The 21,672-nt window shown below is 34.7% G+C and overlaps 1 protein-coding gene across 1 annotated transcript; it reads left to right on the top strand.

Moving 5' to 3' along the window:
• The first annotated feature begins 1,455 nt into the window (after positions 1-1,455).
• Positions 1,456-16,627, top strand: LOC114280656 (norfluorocurarine oxidase). Its single transcript, XM_028223033.2, has 2 exons — positions 1,456-2,519; positions 15,838-16,627. Exons 1-2 carry the CDS (start codon positions 1,578-1,580, stop codon positions 16,207-16,209), a joined length of 1,314 nt encoding a protein of 437 aa, XP_028078834.2. The 5' UTR covers positions 1,456-1,577; the 3' UTR covers positions 16,210-16,627.
• The last annotated feature ends 5,045 nt before the right edge of the window (positions 16,628-21,672 follow it).

Genomic DNA, 21,672 nt, shown 5'->3' with positions numbered 1-21,672 from the left:
TAAACAATGTGTCAATTTAGTCTCTATGAAAATTGAGCAAATTAAAACAACATAGACCAAATTGACATATTGTGTAAACCACATGGACCAAATTGACACATTGTGTAGACTTTTTGTCTACCAGACTTAATAGCCGTTATTTATTGGACCAAAATGAAACAATCTATTAAATTAAGAGGCAAAATCCAGCATATTGAAACAACACGGACCAAATTGACACATCGTATAAACTACAAGGACCATTTGTATAATTTATCTTAGCTATTATTTTTTATAAGTTAATACAACCATGAAAATGTGTTTAATTTTATGAACAAATTTGAGTGACGTTATGTTTCATGAAAGAACTAACAAGAAAAATTTCATGAAAATTCTTTATCATTTGATTTGTTTATGATGCTTTATTATATATATAATTCAAAAGTAGAGAATTTTTATGAAACTTTTTATAATATTTTTTTTATAAAACCTAATATTACTCATCAAATTTTTATATTGAACCATGTTCACAAAAAATGCCTACTTAATCATAGTATCATTTACATTTTGTGTTGATATATAGAAATTAATAACCCCAAGGCAAGTGGCCGAATGGTAAAGTCTGGAAGATAAAATCCACAGGTCTCGAGTTCGAGTCACCCCTTGGGGCCACTGGAGATTTGCCCAGTCGTTAACTTCAGGGCCCTCAGGATTAGTCCTGATTTCCTTTAAAATCAGCGAGTTGGGGATACCTGAATTATCAAAAAAATATATATAGAAATTAATAATGCACTTTAAAATTTTGAAAACAAAAATTTCCGTTCAGCACTTATATGTATTTTTGCCCCCTACCAATTAAAATCTTTGATCTGTCCTTAAACACATATTTTTGTCTATTCACTTTTCAAGCAAAATGTATAGGGTAATGCTAAAATAGTGTATATCCTATGTAAGTTATGATATTTATAGGTTTGATTAATTAAAAATGTCATAGCTTAATTCTATAGGAGTCCTAACAAATAATAATAATAATAATAATAATAATAATAATAATTATTATTATTATTATTATTATTATTATTATTATTATAATTAAATATCATATAAGGTACAACTAAACAATTTTTAAATCATAATCAAAATAATATTATGATTAACATCACAATATGTCATTCTAATATTATAGTAAATCATAACAAAAGAAACAAATATTGTAATTAAAAATGATTGTAATGAAAGAAAGTATATATCATAAAATTTTTCAAATATATATTATAAGAGTTACGTACACAGAGAAAAATTCAAGACAATAATTATTTTTATTTTTTAATTTTTTGTATAGAAGTCATTTTGTTTTTCTCTTCCGAAACTTCAACACATGATCAATTATCCTATCCTATCCTACGTGTTGTGTGGATTAGCATGACTCATACGCCAAAAAATGCTATAAAAGAACTTTAGCTAGGCACAAAATGTACTCCTCAACTAGAAACTAGACCCTCGTTCCAAAAAAAAAAAAAAACAAACAAACTAGAAACTAGGCCCTTTTTTTTTTTTTTAATTCAAAAAAACATATACTATAATTGTTAAAGCAAGAAATGATGTTGCCATTACATTTCTTATCTTTTTACTTTCTTCCGCTGTTCCTCTTCCTACTCTTCCTCTTCCTATGCTTTTCCCTTATTACCACTACTCCGACAGGCCACGAAAAACTACCACCACCTTCTCCTCCAAAGCTCCCAATTGTTGGGAACCTCCACCAACTGGGTTTGTTCCCTCACTGCTCTCTCCGATCACTGGCCCAAAAATATGGACCCCTTATGCAACTTCACTTCGGCAGTGTCCCAGTCCTTGTTGTCTCCTCGGCCGTTGCAGCACGTGAGATCATGAAAACCCATGATCTCGCCTGTTCAAGCAGACCTAAAACAAGCATTGCTACAAGACTTACCTACAACTCTAAGGATGTCGCGTTTAGTCCCTATGGCGAGTATTGGAGGCAGGTGAGAAGCATTTGCGTCCTCCACCTTCTTAGTAATAAGAGGGTACAGTCCTTTCGAAATGTGAGAGAAGAAGAAACTGCCCTTATGATTGAGCAAATCAAACACTACTCTTCTTCTTGTTCGTCTTCGTTGGTAAACTTAACCGACATGTTTGTAACACTTACAAATAATATAGTGTGTAGGGTTGCGTTGGGGAGGAAGTATGGTGGAACAAAAGGAGGGAGGAGGTTCAAGGAACTCCTCGCGATGCTTGTAGAGTTGTTGGGTGTTTTCAATGTGGGGGATTATATCCCATGGCTTGCTTGGATGAATCGAATAAATGGTTTGGATGCTAAAGTGGAGAATTTATTTAAGGAGATGGATGAATTTCTTGAGGGAGTAGTGGAAGAACATGTTGATAGAAGGAAAAGAGAGGGCAGTGAGAGTGTGAATCTTGGAAGTGAAAGCAAACATGATTTTGTGGATCTTCTACTTCAAATCCAACAAGAGAACACAGATGGCTCCCCTATTCATAGAGATACCATCAAAGCTCTCATCTTGGTGTGAAAAAAGAAGAAAGAGAAAGAGAGGAGAAGATAAAGAAAGCGACAGAAAGTACAACATAATCGATCAATATGGAAGAGAGAGAAGGTGGATGGAACCCAGTACTACGAAGGAGAAAGAGCACGATTTGGCAGCGAGGATATCGATCGGAGCAAGGGTTAATCACCATTTTCGTGGATCATATCCCAGAGTCAATGGATCCCAAAGGATTGTTCAACCTTTTCAGTAAGTTTGGAATCGTTAAAGATGTGTTCATCCCAAGGAAAAGGAGACAAGCAACAAGATCTAGATTTGGCTTTGTGAGATATGATTGCGAGGTGGCTGCAGAGGTAGCAATACAGAAGACAGATGGTTTGTGGTGTGATAATAGGGCTTTGCAGGTGAAAAAAGCAGAGTTTCAAAAGACCCAAAGTTTTGATCCGAGGGAGCGGAGGAGGATAGGTATGAAAGAAGGCGGGCAGAGGATACAAAATCAACTGCAAGGGCAGCAGATTCAATTTCAGGGAGGAAAGAAATCATATGCCGAAGTATTGGGTAATGGTGGAGCTAGTGAAAGGGAGGAGGTGGTGATCAAGACATTTGAGGAAGGTAATGGGTGGGGTTATGAAAGCTTAGTGGTGACATTGCGCAATTTTTTCGCTTTCAAGGAGTTCAGAGCAGAGTTGTATAAAAGGGGGATGAAGGATGTGATTGCAAGGGAGTGTGGAGGCAGATTAGTAGTGTTAACCTTTAGCTCAGAACAACAAATGAAGGAAGGGAAGGTCAAGCTGAGTGTGTGGGGACAGGAGTGGTGTGATTCAGTTAAAGAATGGGGGGAAGGGCACTACGTGGAGCAGGAGAGGTGCGTTTGGTTGTGTTGTTTCGGCATTCCAATTAATCTTTGGAGTGTCACTACCTTTCGCAGCATAGCTAATCATTGGGGGACGATGATCCAACTTGAGGAGGATGTTAATAACCCTCAATCTTTTCAGCAAGGCCGAGTCCGAGTAGTAACGAGGTGTATGAAGATGATTAATACGGTGGTTCATTTGGAATGTAAAGGAACTCTGTATCCAGTAAGGGTCTGCGAGGAACTACCTCGCTGTTTATGTCCGAATTTAAGTTCTAGTCGGGGTAATGTTACTGGTTTCCCTCCATCCCCAGTTAATGAGGAGGTGGACCAACTATCCGGAAATGGAGATTGTAGGAGGTGTGTCCAGAAAGTTCCTGTACCAAGGGAGGAGGTAATGGGGGGAAGGTTCGCGGAGGAGAGCAGGGTGCTGGAGACAGAAATAGAGGGACCAGATATGGTGAATAAGGATGATGAAGGTCAACATGCAGAAGCAGAAGGTGTGCTACAGGGAGGCAAGGGGCATGCTAACGTAGGTGCATGTTCCAATGAGGAAGGTCTGTTTCAAGTTGTCAACTCACAACAGGTTATGATGAAAAACTTTCAAATTTCAAACGGGGTTCTTGGCTCTTCTGGGCCTTGTACAGAGAGGGGTGGGCTTGAGAAAGGCACATCAAAAATTAATCTTGAAGTAGTGCTTGAGGGATTGCATGTTGGGCCTTTGCCCAGTGGTTTAGACAACAGGGAGAGGCTGACAGTGGAAGAGTGTGTGGCCCAGCCCAGGTTTAAGCCCAATGTGTTTCAGTCCATACAGAATAATTTAGATAGATCTGGTGTTGAAAGCAGTAAAGTCCAGGAGGTTGCAGAGAAGGCAACATTCAACAATCGTAAAAAAGGCTTTGTCAACAAACAAAGGAGAGCACTAGGCAGTTTTGGGTTCCAAAGAGGTGCCATTTTCAGAGCCACGGCTGCAGCTGTAGCTTCCTCTTTGTCATCATCCCAAAATCAATCGAGGTGTAGTAGAAGGAATTTAATTGAAGAGGCAAAGTCAACTTTGAAGGTGGGAGCAATTCTGGGGCTGCAGTACCAGGGCAGAGAGCAAGACGTTGTGAACAAAATAGTGGAGCTTGAGGAAAATGATGTGGAAAGACTTGCCGGTGAGGCAAATAGAAGATAGCAGAATGTATTCTGGGGAAAAAAAGGGTGATAATTCAGTTTATCCATGCATATTTTATCTTGGAATGTTAGAGGGCTGAGTAGATTAGAAAAAAGGGGGAGAATAAAGCAGCTGGTGAGGGAGCGGAATGTGGATGTTTTATTATTGCAAGAATCTAAGAGAAGTTCGGTGGATGCTAGTTTTGTGAAGTCTTTATGGCCTTATGAAGAGATGGAGTTTATGGGAGTGGATTCGGAAGGTTATGCCGGTGGTCTTTTGAGCATCTGGAGGCCAGAGGTTTTTAAGCTTACTGACTGCTGTTGCAGTAAGAATTTCGTTCTCTTATCAGGTATATCTAGCCCTTCTTTTATGTGTACCATAGTCAATGTTTATGCCCCAAATGAAGGTGTAGCTAGGAGAAAGTTTTGGGAGGTCTTGATTGATGTTTTTCCCCACTATCCAAACCCTTGGTGTGTGGGGGGGGATTTCAATGAAATCAGATTCATTAGTGAGAGGAGAGGGTGCTCCAGGCGGGAGAGGGGGATGAAGGATTTTAATGAGTTTATTAACAAATTGGAACTATCAGATTTACCTATGATAGGTAGGCAGTTCACATGGTGCAATGCAGTGGAAGGGGAGAGATGGAGTAGGATTGATAGATTTCTACTGGATTCTAGGTGGTTAGAAATATTCTCCTTTAAGCAATGGGGTTTACCTAGATCAGTATCAGATCATTGCCCTATTCTATTGAAGGAAGATGAAAGGGATTGGGGACCCAAACCATTCAAGTTCTTAAATCCATGGTTAGCTCACCCTTCATTTATGCCTGCAGTCAAACAGATTTGGGAAAATAATCAGGTGTCAGGTTGGGCTGGGTTTAGACTCATGAGGAAACTAAGGGATTTAAGATCCCATCTAAGGATATGGAATAAGGAGGTGTTTGGAAATATTGACTCTCTATTAAAGTCTGCTGAGGAGGAGTTACATGAGTGGGATTTGCAGGCAGAGTCTGGGTCTCTGGATGATGCAGGTATTAGTAGTAGAAGAGAAGTTAGAAGTCTGGTATGGAAATTATGCAGAGATAAGGCAAGGTTGTGGCATCAAAAGTCCAGGGTGCTCTGGGCCCAAAATGGAGATAAGAACACCAGGTTTTTCCACATAATGGCTAGCAGTAGACAAAGAAAGAACTTGTTGGACTCAGTGTGCGTGGAAGGGGAGTGCTTGGAGGAACCTGCTCAGATTAAACAGGCTGTGGTGAGGCACTTTAGCAAGCAGTTTAAGGAGAGTTGGGCTGCGAGGCCAAAGCTTGCGGGCCCTTTTAATGTTATTAACTCAGAGGCAGCAGCTAAATTGGAGGCAGAATTCACGGAAGCTGAGATTTGGGTAGCTATTCAAGATTGTGATGGGAACAAGGCCCCCGGTCCTGATGGTTTTAATCTGGCTTGCATTAAAAAATGTTGGTCCATTATGAAAAGTGAGATTGTTCAACTGTTCCATGAATTTCACACTAATGCCAAGCTATCATATGGGATTAATAGCTCCTTCATGGTTCTTATCCCTAAAAGGGATAGTCCTTCAGGGTTAGGTGATTATAGACCTATTAGCTTGGTCAGTTCCATATACAAGATTTTGGCCAAGGTGTTGTCTAAAAGAATAAAGCTGGTTCTCCCAATGGTGATTAGTGAGGTGCAGTCAGCGTTTGTTAGTGGTAGACATATATTGGATGGAGTGTTGATCGCCAATGAAGTTGTAGATGGGTGGCACAGAGGTAGGAGGAAGGGAATTATCTTGAAGTTGGATTTCGAAAAAGCTTATGATTCGTTAAGTTGGGATTTTTTGTTATCTATGTTGGGGAATTTTGGTTTTGGGGCGAGGTGGATTAGGTGGATGAAAACTTGTGTTACAACAACCATGGTGTCTGTATTAGTTAATGGTTCACCATCGGTGGAGTTTCAACCACAGAAGGGATTAAGGCAAGGTGACCCTCTATCTCCCTTTTTGTTCATTATAGCGGCTGAAGCCCTTAATCTTTTGTTGGGTAGGGCTATTGAGAAGGGCTTATTTAGGGGAACATCAGTAGGGTCTAATCCGATGGGCATCTCTCATCTTCAATTTGCTGACGACACCATCATTTTTTGTGAAGGAGGCATGGAAGATGTCACTAATATTAAAAGAGTTTTGAGGTGTTTTGAGGTGATTTCTGGATTAAGGATTAATTTCCACAAAAGTGTGGTTTGTGGGGTGGGTTTTACTGAAGATCAGACCAAGGAGTTCGCAAAGGTGCTCAACTGTCTACCTAATAAATTGCCAATTAATTTTTTAGGCTTGCCTCTCGGAGCAAATCCTAGAAGGAAGAGCACTTGGGATCCTGTGGTGGCGAAAATTCAGAAGAAACTATCTTCTTGGAAAAGGAGATTGTTGTCGTTTGCAGGTAGATTGACTTTGATCAAATCGGCCTTGTCTAATTTACCTCTATACTTCTTGTCAATCTTTAAAATGCCTAAGGGGATAGTAAAAGCTATATCTAAGATTCAAGCAAACTTTCTCTGGGGTAGTTCCGCAACCAGCAGGAAGGTGCACATGGTTAAATGGAGGGAGGTTACGAAAGGAAAGAATCAAGGTGGCTTGGGCATAAGGGACTTAGGTGTGGTCAACGAATGCTTGTTACTAAAGTGGTGGTGGAGGTATGGAAGTGAGGATACAGCTCTGTGGAAAGACGTAATTTGTTCTAGGTATGGTAAAAGTGGTGGGGGATGGTCTCCTGCATTGAATCATCCAGCAGGGATCTCACGGGTTTGGAAAGATATTTCCCAACTTTCGTCGGTTAATCAGCAATTGGGAGAATTTTTTGGAGAACAGGTTCAAATAGTTGTTGGCAATGGGAGGAGGATAAAGTTTTGGTATGATCCATGGTTAGAGGGCAGAGGGCTGAAGGCTGAATTTTCTAGGCTGTTTAGTTTATCCATAGAGAAGGAGGATACCCTACAGCAGATGTGTGCAAAGAGTGGTGCCTCAGGTAGGTGGCAGCTTCAATTCAGAAGGCCCCTACTAGCTTGGGAGGAAGAGGAGCTGCAGAGGCTGGTAGGTATGCTGTTATTCACTCCTAGGCTTAGGGATGGGGTTGAGGACTCATGTTCATGGTTAGCAGAGAAGTCGGGTCAGTTCACTGTTGCCTCTGTATGGAGATGGAGGGCTGCAGCTAGTGGGAATAATCTAGTAGTCCCAGCAGGAGTTTGGGAGAGTTTGGCACCTCCAAAGATGCAATTTTTTTGTTGGTTGGCTTGGCGTGGCAGAGTTAAAACTTCATCATTCCTTCAAAGAATAGGGGCTGCTCATTTGGGTGCCAGCAACTTGTGTGTTTTTTGCCAAGCGGAAGTGGAAACTGTTGAACATGTGCTTCTGATGTGTCCTTTCGTATGGAAGTGCTGGTCTCACATGGTTGAGTGGTGGGATCAGTCATGGGCAATTCCAGGTTCTATACAAGGCCTGGTGCAGTGGTGGAATGGGGGCAGACATAATCTCAAGTCCTGGGTACTCAAAGTTTGGAAGATTGTTCCCTCTGTAGTATTATGGTCAGTTTGGAGGTTGAGAAACCAATGCTTATTTAAGGATGCCATTCCTAATATACAAGCTCTTTGCGAACAAGTGAAGGTGCAGGTAGCTTTGTGGTCCAAATGGCACTTGAAGGTGGAGTATTCAGTCCATGATTTAGTGTCCAACCTCTACCAGATCAGATGGCAGTAAGGTTCAAAGCAGTAGTAGGTTGAGGTCAAAGCAGTAATAGGTTGAGGCCAGTAAGGTTCAGATCAGTAGAAAGAAATTAAATAATCCTCAACCTGCAGTTAGTAGGTGGGAGTTTGGTTCTGATTTGTGTGGTTGAAGTGGGCTGGAGTGGGGTGTGTATTTTGTCTTGCTGATATAGTGGTTGTTCTGAATTATGTTTAGGTATGCATTAAGGTCGGATGGCTTGGGCAGAGGAATTGGCTTGTTCTATTTGGTCTGCTGGGTATACTTCTGGATGGTTGTAGTGCCCAAAAACAGGAGTCATGCTGCTGGTGTGATCTGTGATGGCTTTGGGCTGCATTGGTCTACTTCTGGCCTGCATTGGTCTACTGATCTGCTGGGTATACTTCTGGATTGCTGTAGTGCCCAAAAAACAGGAGTTAGGCTGCTGGCGTGCCCTGTGCTGGCTTTGGGTAGTGGGCTGCATTGGTCTACTGGTTTGCTTGCTATTTGGTCTACTGGTCTGCATTGGTCTCTGGTTTACTTCTATTTGGTCTGCTGGATGCCCTGCTGGTATGTAACAAGATTTTAACTCTGCTGTGCCGGTGCTACTGGTTTGCTTGCTTCTGGACGGCTGGATAGAACAGATTCTGATCTGTAAGGGTGGTGCATTCTGATCTGTTTGACCTGCTGTGTTGAATCTGGTTTGGGATGGACTGAGTAAGATGCAGATGGAAGGCTGCAGATCTGTGTTGTTTTGGATTTTGGTTTGCTGCTTTGGTGCATAGGATTGCCTCATACCAGCTGTGTATAGCAGTTGGCTCTTTGCTCCTTTAGTTTAGTCTATCTGTTACTTGCTTCTTTTCTTGTTCTCTCTTGTTGGTTCCTCACCAACTGGCGCTTGGTGCTTTTTTAGCACCAAGCTCCTCTTTATTGATGTAATATTGCTCTTTGTATGTTCATCAATAAAGATTTATCTTTTGCCGATCAAAAAAAAAAAAAAAGCTCTCATCTTGGTAAAATGACTTGTTGTTTTCTTATTTAATGCTAATTAATGCTTGTTCTCATTGTTTTAGTTATTTTTTAAAAATATTTGGTAACCCGAAAATGAGCGGCTCAAATGGCCCAAATGGGTATTAGCCGATCGTCCGCTTGGACGACTGGCTGGACGTCCACCCGGACGACCGGATGAAAGCTTGTCTACTGCAGTTGTCACCTTTGTCGACTGTGACTGTCAGCTTTCTCGCTGGATGACCCCCCGGATGTTTGCTGGAACGACCGGCAAGGTGAAATTCGGGTCATTCGAGCCAACATTCTTTTCGAATCACCTAACATTGCTCGTTATTTTTTTGCAGCTTGATTTAGGGATTTAACAACTATAATTAAACAAGTTATTGGATATCAAGAAGGGCATGAGATCACCCATCCCACTCTTTATATCATTGTTTGTCTCGTACTCTTCTAGTAATTGATTTTCTTAACATGATAATATTTCAGAGATATATATCAATACTATAAACATAGGAAAAAATACCTAAAAAATTATTCATAAAAGGGGATCAATGGTCTATATTCATTGTAAGTGTAACCTATATCCTATTAATTTTAGAATAATTCTACATATACTAATAATCTTGCTAAACTTTTTTTAACTAAACATACAATAGGTCAAATATGATTGATTGTGAAAAAAAATAAGCATCCCAATGATATTTGGACATATAAGATTTTTATAAAACTCCTGATACATGTAGTATTTCCCTTTACTTTAAATTTACACCACATATATATTTTTTAAAGATAAAATTCAAAGTAAATTTTCATGATCCCTAATATTTTTGATAGATATAAGATAAAACATATACAGTGGTTCACTCAATTTTATTACTTTTGTTGTATTTGTGTCTTGGATTGTCTTTTATCTAATGATTTTAAAATTTTAGCCACCTTTCAACTTCATTAGAAAATTCATTGTCATACTCATGAAAGTGCTGGCATGTACCTAAAAAAGGACGGGAATAGTTAGGTTTCAATTATTATTTTTTTCCCTTGAAAAAGAAAATTAAAATAGAGAAAATTTTAATTATTTCAATAAGTCAATGAACTAGTTGATTTTGAATAAATCCAAACATAACCTATGGATTCTTGGAAATGAAACTAGAGAATGAATTTATAGGGTTTAAGGTGCAGGAAATCAAACAAAATTTACTTTTTCCCTTGTGGTTTTGCTTCAAAACACTTTACCTTTTATGGTTCAAATATATATAGAGAGCCTCTTATGATTTTGAATTAAAATGTTACCGTCAATTTTTTCTGTTAAAAGTAATGAAAGGTGTGTCACACTCTCTCAAATTAAAAATAAGCAATGGAAAAATCCCAAGTCAAAGACAAATTGGATCAAATGTGAAAATTATTCTCATTTTCATCTTCTTCTCCAAATTAAATCATATTTCTAGCTAAACCCTAACCCTAAATGTCCTCTTCTGACAATACTTTAATTTAAAATGTTTTTTGTAACGTCCCAAATTTCTAATCCAAATGATAATACAATAACCATGATTTTTTCAAGAAAAACCGAATATAAATCTCTAAACTTACATTACATGATACAATAGTTATTCATGCCACAATACATTAATCCAACAACAAGTAAATAGACAAATAAATACCCCAAAAAGTTTACAAGTTTCCAAGGCTTTAGCCTAGTTATTCAAACCCACAAACATACAGCCCTTGGCTTACACAGAGAGTCACAACAAAATGAGAGTCTCGTACTCTCTGCACACATTTCCTCGCCTTGAGTTAGGCGGCATCACCACATCTTTTCCTGCACAAAAATCCCATAGAGTGAGCATAAAGCCTAGTAGAAAATCCTTCACAAAGTATATACATTTTATACAAGTCTCAAAAGATGAAATGCACATGTCATGCTATCTCTTTTGAAAGAAAATCACATCTTCATCTTTGAAAACTTTCATACTCAATGATATCATGCAATTTCAATTCTTCAAAACTTAACAATTAATTTCAAGAGTGGTAAATACGACTCTGGTAATCCTTAGGTCAGTGTCTACAAATAGACTATAAAGTACTACAAAATTGTCAGTTTTACCGGTATTAACTGGAAGGCTCGACACCTATCCAGGCGGATTTTCAGTCTTTTATCCCGAACTCTCAGGCTAACTTATTCAATATCATCTACACCACCTATCAAGACTTACCAACGTATTTATCCCAAAATCATTCCATAAAAACTTGTTTCTCAACATTCTTTTCTCAATGTAAGCTTTCAAATCAACTTTCAAAGTTTAATGTAATCAAATGAATTGATATACCAATAACACAAGATGAATACAAATATTTTATTCCAATTCATCATCTAAGGAATAATACAATTCACTTTTCTCAAGTATCCTAAACAATTAGTCATTTCAAGACTATTTCAACGTTTTGAACAATAATTTCCAAAATGAACAATAATTCTAATATTCCCTGAAATTCATCATTTATATTACAAGAAATTTTCTAAATATTCATTTATTTTGACATACAAAATAAATATAATAATATCATTTATGGATTTTCAATCTCTTAAAATTTTTTTCCAAATTCTAGGTTCTGTCACTAAAACTATACAACTCAAATCTTTTGAAAGAAAACTTTTCAAAATCATCTTTTCTTCAATCAACGAAGATCAAGACCCAAAAGATTATTGTAAAAGAACAAGAGACAAACCCATTTTCAAAATCACTAAACTTCTTGAATCAATAATCAATTTTCAAAGCTATCGAAAGATGATTTTGAAAATCATATAGATCTTCCAAAAATATATATATAACTCTAAGAAAATCTCTACCTCAAGTTTTAAAGAATAAATGAGATGAAACCCCAAAATTTATGGTGTCAAAACTCGATCTCCACCGCACACAACGAAGCCCTCGAGAAGTTACATAACTTTGATGAAGAACTTCGGTCTAACTCTCAACGGATCTTGAGAAATCAAGATTTTGATCCAATTTGGCGTAGGGAAATGTAGAAAGAAGGGAGATGAAATGTTTTTAGAGAGATATACAAAAGTGATCTGAAATATTATATTCACGAACTGATATAACATGGTCCGCCCGAGCGTGGAAAGCCCCGCTCGAGCATCAAATACACTTTCTTAGTACTTTTGCAGATAGGTCAAACTTCTGAAACTAAACATTTTCTGCTCGAGCGCATAAATGGCCACTTGAGTGGACAAGCAACTTCTAATGTATTTTGCATTTTTGCTTCGGGGGTGCTGCTCCTCAACCCCGCTAGGGCGTTGCCTTAGAACCCATCAAGGGGCGCTGCCCCCTAGACCCCTTCGAGCTGACCGGGCAGCTCGATCCCCGCCAGGGTGCTGCCCTTGGACCCGCCAAAGGGAGGTGCCCCCTGGACCCTTACAAGCTGACCGGTTAGCTCGATCTCTGACATACTCAGTAAAGTGGCAAAACTGGAATCACTACATTTTTAAATGAGAATTTAGGTTAGAAATTAAAAGTTAGATTATGATAATTTTATGATAATGAATTAAGATGTTTAAGTTAATTTATGATTTAATTTGTTATATATGTGCGTGTGTGTGTGTTTAATTTAAAATGTTATTAAGTAACAAATTGGGTGAAAAGTTAAAAATTGGATTATGGTATGATTTAATCTTATGGTAATAAATTATGGCATTTAGGTTAATTTTTTATTTAATTTGTTTTATATATATATGTGTGTGTGTGTGTTTATGTTTATTTAAAAAATTTATTAAATAAAAAAATCAGATTAAAGTAATTTGATAATTTAATTTTATAGTAATAAATTAAGGTATTTAGGTTAATTTATGATATAATTATATACATATATATATATATATATAACACAATAAATTAGGAGCCGCTATTCTCATCTCACTTTACTCCAAATATACTTTTTCCTTTATCTTTATTATACATAAATTGGAGTGTATTTGAAATAAAGTGAAATAAAAATAATAACTATATATAATAAGGACAAATAAAAAATATATTTAAAGTAAAAAGAAATAAAAATAGCGACTGTCATAAATTCAAGTGTTTATGTATTTTATGATTTAAGAAACTCCACGCAATGCTTGGAGAGTTGTTAAGTGTTTTCAATGGAGGGAATTACATCTTAGGGCAAATTTACTCAAGGATCAAGGTCACGTGCCCCTTAGCTTTTTGATAATTCTATTAGCACCCCTATATATATATATAAATTATGTCTTATATATCTTTTATAAAATTGTAATAGTGCCTTCCTTCAAATTGTAATTAAGGATTTTTTGTTTTTTTTTTTTCTAATTACAAAGATCCTACTAAAATGGGTCCTTTTACCATACACTCTCTCCAAAAAGCTATACTATATGCATGTTATGATATTTCATGATATTAACACTAAAAAATGTTATGATTAAATCATTTTCAGTTATAACTAAAAAGACTACAATAAATAACAATCAAACACTACTTCTTCGGTCATAACCTAAAAATAATTCTAATAGGTCATAATTAGGGATGACAAAATATCGCGATCTGTCGAGTCTCCGACTATCCCTGATCCTAACAGAATGTGTGCAGGGATGGTTGAATAGGATATAGTCGGATTTGGAAAAGCTTTTGAAAATTCTGATTGGGTTCGAGTCGAGGGTGGGAGTTATATTTGCGAGTTTGGAATTGAGTTTGAGTTTGGGTTTGGGTGCGGGTGCGGTGGATGTCCCGACTCATACCCTACCTCTTGCCATCCTAGTCATAACTAAGTCATAAGTTACCTAATACCACAATGAGTCATAATTGAATGTTTTAACCAAAATAACAATCATAATAAATCATAACTAAGTTATGACCAATACCACAAGGAGTCATAATTAATATTATAATTGCGACATATAATACACACTATTTTGCGATGTGTTTTTAGAAAAATTTTCTACTAAAATATATCATTTCTATCTCAACTTATTTATTTATTTATTTTTATAATTTTTCAATCTACCTATAATAGTTACACTCCAATATTTTTTATAAAATTCAACCTCAAATGGCTTAATTTGAAGTTCATAGTTATTCAAATAGACTCAAAATATTTAAGTTTAGTAATATTTTACCATTGTTTATTATAAAAAAAATAAAAATAAATCAATATTATCTTTAATATGTCCCCTTTAGTTGAATTCCCGACTTTGCGACTGTGGCTTGCTTGGATGAATCGAATCAATGGTTTGGATGCTAAAGTGGAGAATTTTTAATATAAAATCTTATCAAATAAGGTAAGTTTATGGTAGTAAATTAAATTTTTTAGTTTAATTTAGGGGCAATTACAATTTAGTGTAACTTTTTAAAAATAATTTTAGATTAGTGGGAAACTTATGAACATTAATAATTAAAGTTTTATAAATTTGTAATTATTTTTGTAAAAAGAATGCTGGATTGTAATTTTTCTTTTAAATTATGATTTAATTATGTATATATATATATATATATATATATATATATATATATATTTGTGTGTATATTTACATTAATTTTAAAATTTTATTAAATAAAAAATTAGGTTAAAAATTAAAATTAAAAATTAAATTAAAGTAATTTGATGATTTAATTTATGGTAATATATTAGGGTATTTAAGTTAATTTATGGTTTGATTTTTTATATATACACGTTTAATTTAAAATCTTATTAAATAAGGTAATTTTATGGTAATAAATTAGAGTGTTTAGTTTAATTTATGATTTAATTCGTTATGTATTTATATATATGAATGTTTATGTTTATTTCAAAGTGCTATTAAATAAAAATTAAAAATTAGATTAAAGTAATTTGATGATTTCATTTTATGGTAATAAATCAAGATATTTAGGTTAATTTATGGTTTAATACATATGTTTAATTTAAAATGTTAATAAATAAGAAATTAGGTTAAACAAATAAAATTGAAAATTAAATTAAGTTAATTTTATGCTAATAAATTAGGGGGTTCAATTTAAGTTATGATTTAATTTGTTAAATATGTGGTTAAGATAGAAAATTATATGGATTAGAGAAGAGAAAAAGTGAATATGGTATAAGAGTATTTAGGTAATTTTTTCACCATTATTAACAGTGTTAGTTTTGCACTTTAATCCAAAATTATAAAGGGGTTCCTTGTCTATAATTGAACTACAGGAGATAAAGTAAATTTCGTACATTATTATAAATATTTATATATAAACATATATATTTGGTCAACATATTTATGTAAATATACATATCCTGAAATATAAATATAATTTAAATGATTGTATCTTGGCTAGTATTTTTATTTATTTATTTAGGAATAATATTTAATATATTTATGATATAAATATGTCATCACGATTTGATTTCAATTGACCCAACAGTTGAACCAGTAATCCTTAGCCTGATCTTTTTTTCGATTTGCCCAATGGTCCTAGTTTCAAAACATTGCACGCAAGCTCTTATTTTTGTAAATATTTTTGAATAAATAATTAGAACTGTTAGAGAGTTACAATTCCTAGCAATCAAATAATATGTAAAGATGAAATTTCTTATGATCTTTTACAATAATAATTCAGGACATGTTTGTTGCTGGAACTGATACCATATTTACAACTATGGAGTGGACAATGGCAGAGCTCTTAAAACACCCACAAATCATGAAGAAACTACAAAATGAGGTGAGAAAAATAGCCAAAGGCAAACTGAACATAACCGAGAATGATTTAGAAAACATGTACTATTTGAAAGCGGTGATCAAAGAATCTCTAAGGATGCATCCTCCAGCTCCATTGTTGGTTCCCCGAGAATCAATCCAAGATGCCAAGGTAATGGATTATGACATTGTAGCTGGCACACAAGTAATTGTCAATGCTTGGGCAATTGCAAGAGACCCATTATCATGGGAAGATCCTGAGGAGTTTCGGCCAGAGAGGTTCTTGAATAGTTGAATAGATTTCAAAGGGCACAACTTTGAGTTTATTCCTTTTGGTGCTGGTCGAAGGGGTTGCCCTGGTACTCTATTCGCCACGAATGTTGATGAGCTTGCACTTGCAAGTGTTGTTCACAAGTTTAACTTATCGTTACCAGATGGAGTGAGTGGGGAAGATTTGGACATGACTGAAGCTGCTGGTTTAACTATCCATAAAAAAAACCCTTTAATTGTTGTTCCAACTCCTTACTCTTGTTAGTGTCATAAAGTCTCCCATATGTTTTAGAACTATATGTTATATCAGTGATAGTTAAATCAAAGACAATAAATGCTTAGCCATATAAATCTAAATAAATTTTGCGCTTGAGAGTTGTATTAGGTGGATTGCTATTTCTAGTTCTAAACAAATCAATTTATATGAGAAGTTTCTTTCTCTCCTTTTGCGTAATTATGATCACTTATAAGTCATCTTTATGTCCTTATCGAGATGCATTTGGGTTAGGTTTAGTGGATAGTCGATTAGTCTTCATTGTTGGATTTTTCTATTATGAAATTATTCGAGCAATCATCTTCGCTTTGTTGCGAAATCAATGATGAATTATCAACTTTCAATATTTTTGCTAGTTTACCTTATTATTAGAAAAATCTAAAAAATCTTATTCTTTAAGAAAGGTAAGTATAGTGACCTGAGTCAAGACCCGACCCTTTTATGCTCATTGGTATTGAGTTTGCATCTATTTGGGTTGTTTTGTATCTTTTAGTTATTTAATTGTCACAGGGAATCTTGGTTTTAACTCAACACCATTGGCGTATTTTCCTTCTGTTTGAAAGGTCAAGCCTGCTACTATTTTTGTCGTGCCCGTGAGATTGGAAGGTTGCACCCGCGATGGGCCACGACTAGGTTGTGACGAAACATGACCTTCAGGTCTGTTGGCCTAAAAGAAAGTGAATGGCTTGTGATGGTGGCTCACGAACTGCGGGATCATGCCCACCAACGGAGTTACCATGATCGTGATTGTAACTCTCGGGCCCACGATGTGGTGCCCACGATGCGTTTGTCTATAAATATCACATAAAAGTTGAAAGTATTTACTTTTTGATCTCATCTTTTCCTCCTCTCTCTCAAATCACCCTTTTAGCCCTTTAAGCTTTTAAACTCTTGGTTTCATATCTTTTTACCCATTTCTTACCCCTAGTCCTTAAGGCCAAAACCTAGGACGCGTTGAGGGTTATGTTTTAATTTGAAAATTTTGAATTTTCATCTCTGTTGATTTTTGGGTGTTGCTCTCTTCTTCCTTTTTGCTTTGAGGTAGGGATTCTTTAATGATTTGCATGTCATTTAGCCTTGTTATGTGTTATTCGAATAATTTAACATTGAAAAATCTAGAAATCCCCTAGATATTGATTTATGATTATGTATTAATTTTTAGCAGTAAATAACAATCCTAATCAAACAATCAAGACAAATCGACATAATAATTTTACTTGGAAAAACCACAATTAGAGCGCTTCCAATTGTGATAAAAAAAAAATCACGGGCAAAAGCCACAAAATAATCCACTAAGAAGACATAAAGAAATTACACAAGTGTATTTTCAATTACGTAGCGAATCCACGCCCGAATTGAACCGACCCCTATGTGCCTTTTTCTGCCCTGTCTTCACTTCGGAATTGTCTTGTACAACGTTGAATCCACAACGCCGATGTTGAATCCACAACGATGAGCCACTCTAGAATCCACCAAAGCTTCAGGCCCATATTCCCCGGAATCCACTGAAGAAAAACTCTCTTTTTTGTATTGAATAAAGCAAACTAAACAAAGCCTTTGATATAATCCACTCAATTCAAGATTAATCTCTCACAAATATCAAAGGAAATAAGCAAAGAAGCTCTAGATAAAAACCCTAATACCCAAGGAGAAGATCTGGAAGACGTACCCAAAAATTAGACTAAAACACATATTTATAGAAAACAGATCCCCGATCTCCGCTCGAGCGCAAGAATGGCCGCTCGAGTGAATCTATGCTCGAGCGCAGGAATGGCCGCTCAAGCAGGAAAAAACAACTTTCAGTACTTTTGCAGGCGAGTGAAACTTCAATCCTCGACATAGTCAGCGAAGTAACAAACATGATAAGATTAAGATCACAAACTCCTCTGTACAGGCACACTTCGGGTTGGATTTGCATCTAAAACTCATAGCCTCACTGAAATAAAAGATCGAATACAATTATAACTGAAACGAGTTTTGTCAAACGAGATTGCCAAAAATAAAAACTTAAAAAACACTTTAAGAGATTAGGGTTTGATTAATGCATATTTTAAATGCATAAAAAAAGGGATTTTCTTAGTGATTTTCTTAAAACCCTAGTTAGTTGTTTATGATGATGAGTTGTATTGAACTTTTGAGAAAAATTGTTTTCTTTAAGGTAAGAAATTCCCAATTCTATCAAAACCCTAGAAATGTTCCATGTTGAGAAATTATTGGTGTTGTTGAGAAATTATGAACTTCATGGTGAACTCATAAACATGGGCTAACTATGGAAATTGGTGAGACTTTGAGAATTTTGAACTCTTGAGAAATATTTCGTTATGTTGATGTTATTGGAAATTATCAATGTTGCTTTCATTATATTGTCCATTTGGAATATATTGAATGGAGATAACTATTTTGATTATCGGCGGAGGATAACATTAACTTGTTGTAAAGATTACATGATAACCAGGTGAACTAAAACCATATTTACACATGCATTCCATTTTATCATTTGTTTCGTACTTGTACATTTGATAATGTTGAAAAGTATTTGTTTGAGAAAAAGGGTGAATAGTATGGTGAATCTGATTAGGATGTGTAATGACCGATTTTTTTTTATTTTTTATTTTTATAAAAAAAATAGCCAATGCGTAATTTAATTGAGCAAATTTTCGAATTTGAGTGTTGTGTAAATTCTCTGCAAAAACAATTCTATTTTGTATTTTTTAAAAATAGTTCTTGATCTTAGAAAATTATGAAATTTTTATATGTTGTTCCCATATGATTCTAGCACGTTGGATAAAAATTTTAGAATTTAATGATGAGTATTTATTTTATGAAAATTCATGGACTGATTAGTATTTAGTTGAATTTATAGCAGAATTTTGTTATTTAATTTTTAATGTTTAGATCATGATTTGGATTAGATTTGTTGAGTCTACTTTGGTATATAATTGGGCAATGTTTGGGAATTTAATTTAAGACCCATGGTTTGGATTCAATTTAATTTGAGTTTGTTTATGGCTCATGTTTAACTGTTTAGTCCTTTTTAATTACGTGATTAGTAGTGACCATATTCGGAGTTGTAATTATTTATTATATATGGTTATAATATATGTTTGAAAGTTGAATTCGTGGTGTGTACCATATGGTGAAAATTTGTATATTTTTATAGTGTATAAAATGGGTGTATATTTCATGGTGAGCAAAATATTATATTTTATGGTGTACAAAATATTATATTTTATAGTGAGAAAAATTATATCATTTTATAATTTATATTATAAAATTTTGAGGTGTTATTACAAAAATTAATTATTTTTTTGAAAAGAAACCACTATTGGGAAGACAACCCACATGGGGTTGTCGCCCACACCATTGCATTTCCTTCCTCCTCCTTTTTGCGTTCTTGAGCTGAATAGAAAGCTCATCTCTCTCTCTCTCTCTCTCTCTCTCTCTCTCCATGTTCACCATTGTTGTTCAATCTTTGAACTTGAAATAAGAGTCTTTAGAGTGAGATTTTGTAAAAGTGTTGTACATGATAGTAGGAGAGCTCGTCATGATCTTCGCAATTGTAGTCTCGCATTCATGATCGGGCAAGATTTGCCATCCAGATTTGCTCTTCTTCATTATATGAGGTAGAGATTTTCTTCATATTTTTACATAAAAGCTATGTTAGGGTTATTTTGAAAAAATATATCATTATAAGAGGTATTACATATATATATATATATATAGATTTTTGTTTGGTAATTTTTGGAAGAAAAATTATGTTGAAATGTTAAGAATGTTGGCATTTTGAGATTGATTTGGAAAAATCATTTTGTGCTGATAATTTTGCAAAGAAATCTGAAAATAAAATTTAATAGTTGTATGATTGTATTTACATCATATTATGATTAGATGATTTATTTTGAGAAATATAAAGTTGATTTTTTTTTAATCTTTGATTTGGAATTTATTTTTGAGAAAAATAAATTAATGTTGAGGAATATGGAGTAAATGCTTAAGTAGGAATTATAGAGTTGTTTTGGAATTAAAAAATCTAAAAGTGTTACATTCATGATATTTTATAAAAGATGATATGTCAATGATTAAGTTGTGTTCATTTTTATGAAAATAAAATTGTGAAATGTGAACTTTCAAACTCATAACCTTGAAAATGTTGCTGTTGGGCATATTTCATAATTTTTGATGTAAATATCACGTTGGTTAAGTAATTTTAGAAAATGTTTTGAAATTGTTATTGGTAGAGAATTTGGTAAAAATATTTCATCTTTAAATAGCTTGGCATTAAAAATGGTTATGTTGAAATATAGTTATGTTTGAGGGATGAGGCAAGTCAAGTTAGGTTTGGTATTATTAATTTGAAATTTTTTGAATATAATAAACTTACTAATTTGGTGAATTAAATTAGTTTTGATTAAAAGGTTATATCCGTTATGGTTAAAAGTGTGTTACTGAGATTATACCATAACTTTTGACATCGTAGGATGGAAATTGTAATATTTAATAAGTAGGGATTTCCTTTGAGTTATATCTATGTTTTTGCAAGATCTAGATGATTTTCGAAATCATCCTTTGATTTGTTTTAAAAATTAATTGCTGATCCAAGAAGATAAGAGATTTTTTTTTTTTTTTGAAAGTGGGTTTACTTTCTTGTTCCTTTTAAAAAAGAAATTGAGGGTTTTGAACTATGAGGATTGAAGAGAGATGTTTTTGGTGACTTTCTTTCAATAAATGAAAATGAGTGATTTTGGTGAGAAAACCTAGAAATTGTGAGTTTTTAAGAAATATGTTGACAATCTTTGAAGATGTTGTTATATTCATCTTGTGTGCCAAAATAAATGATGGTTGAAAAATTGTTTATTTGTTTTCATATAAATGATGGTTTTCATGGAATATGAGAATTGTTGAAATTTTGGAAATTGTTGTTAAAAATGTTGATATAGTCTTGAAGTGACTAAATGGTTGAGATTACTCTAAGTGTGAGAATTTTGTTGTCCCATGGATGAATTGGAATAAAAGTAATTATATTTATCTTGAGAAATTATATTGAAATGAGAAATGAGAATTTTGATCACAATGGGAATATTGTGTGGAAGTATTGAAAGTGGAAGAATTATTGCATTGTATTATTAATCGTTGCATTGGCATATCAATTCATTTGATAATGATGAGCTTTGAAATTTGATTTGAAAGCTTTGCATTGAGAAAGGAATGTTGGGA

The sequence above is a fragment of the Camellia sinensis genome, chromosome 15, assembly GCF_055761805.1.
Source record: "Camellia sinensis isolate YWXY chromosome 15, ASM5576180v1, whole genome shotgun sequence".
Taxonomy (NCBI): Eukaryota; Viridiplantae; Streptophyta; class Magnoliopsida; order Ericales; family Theaceae; genus Camellia; species Camellia sinensis.
Note: the sequence above shows the minus strand (reverse complement) of the source record. Positions and strands in the feature narration are given on the sequence as shown.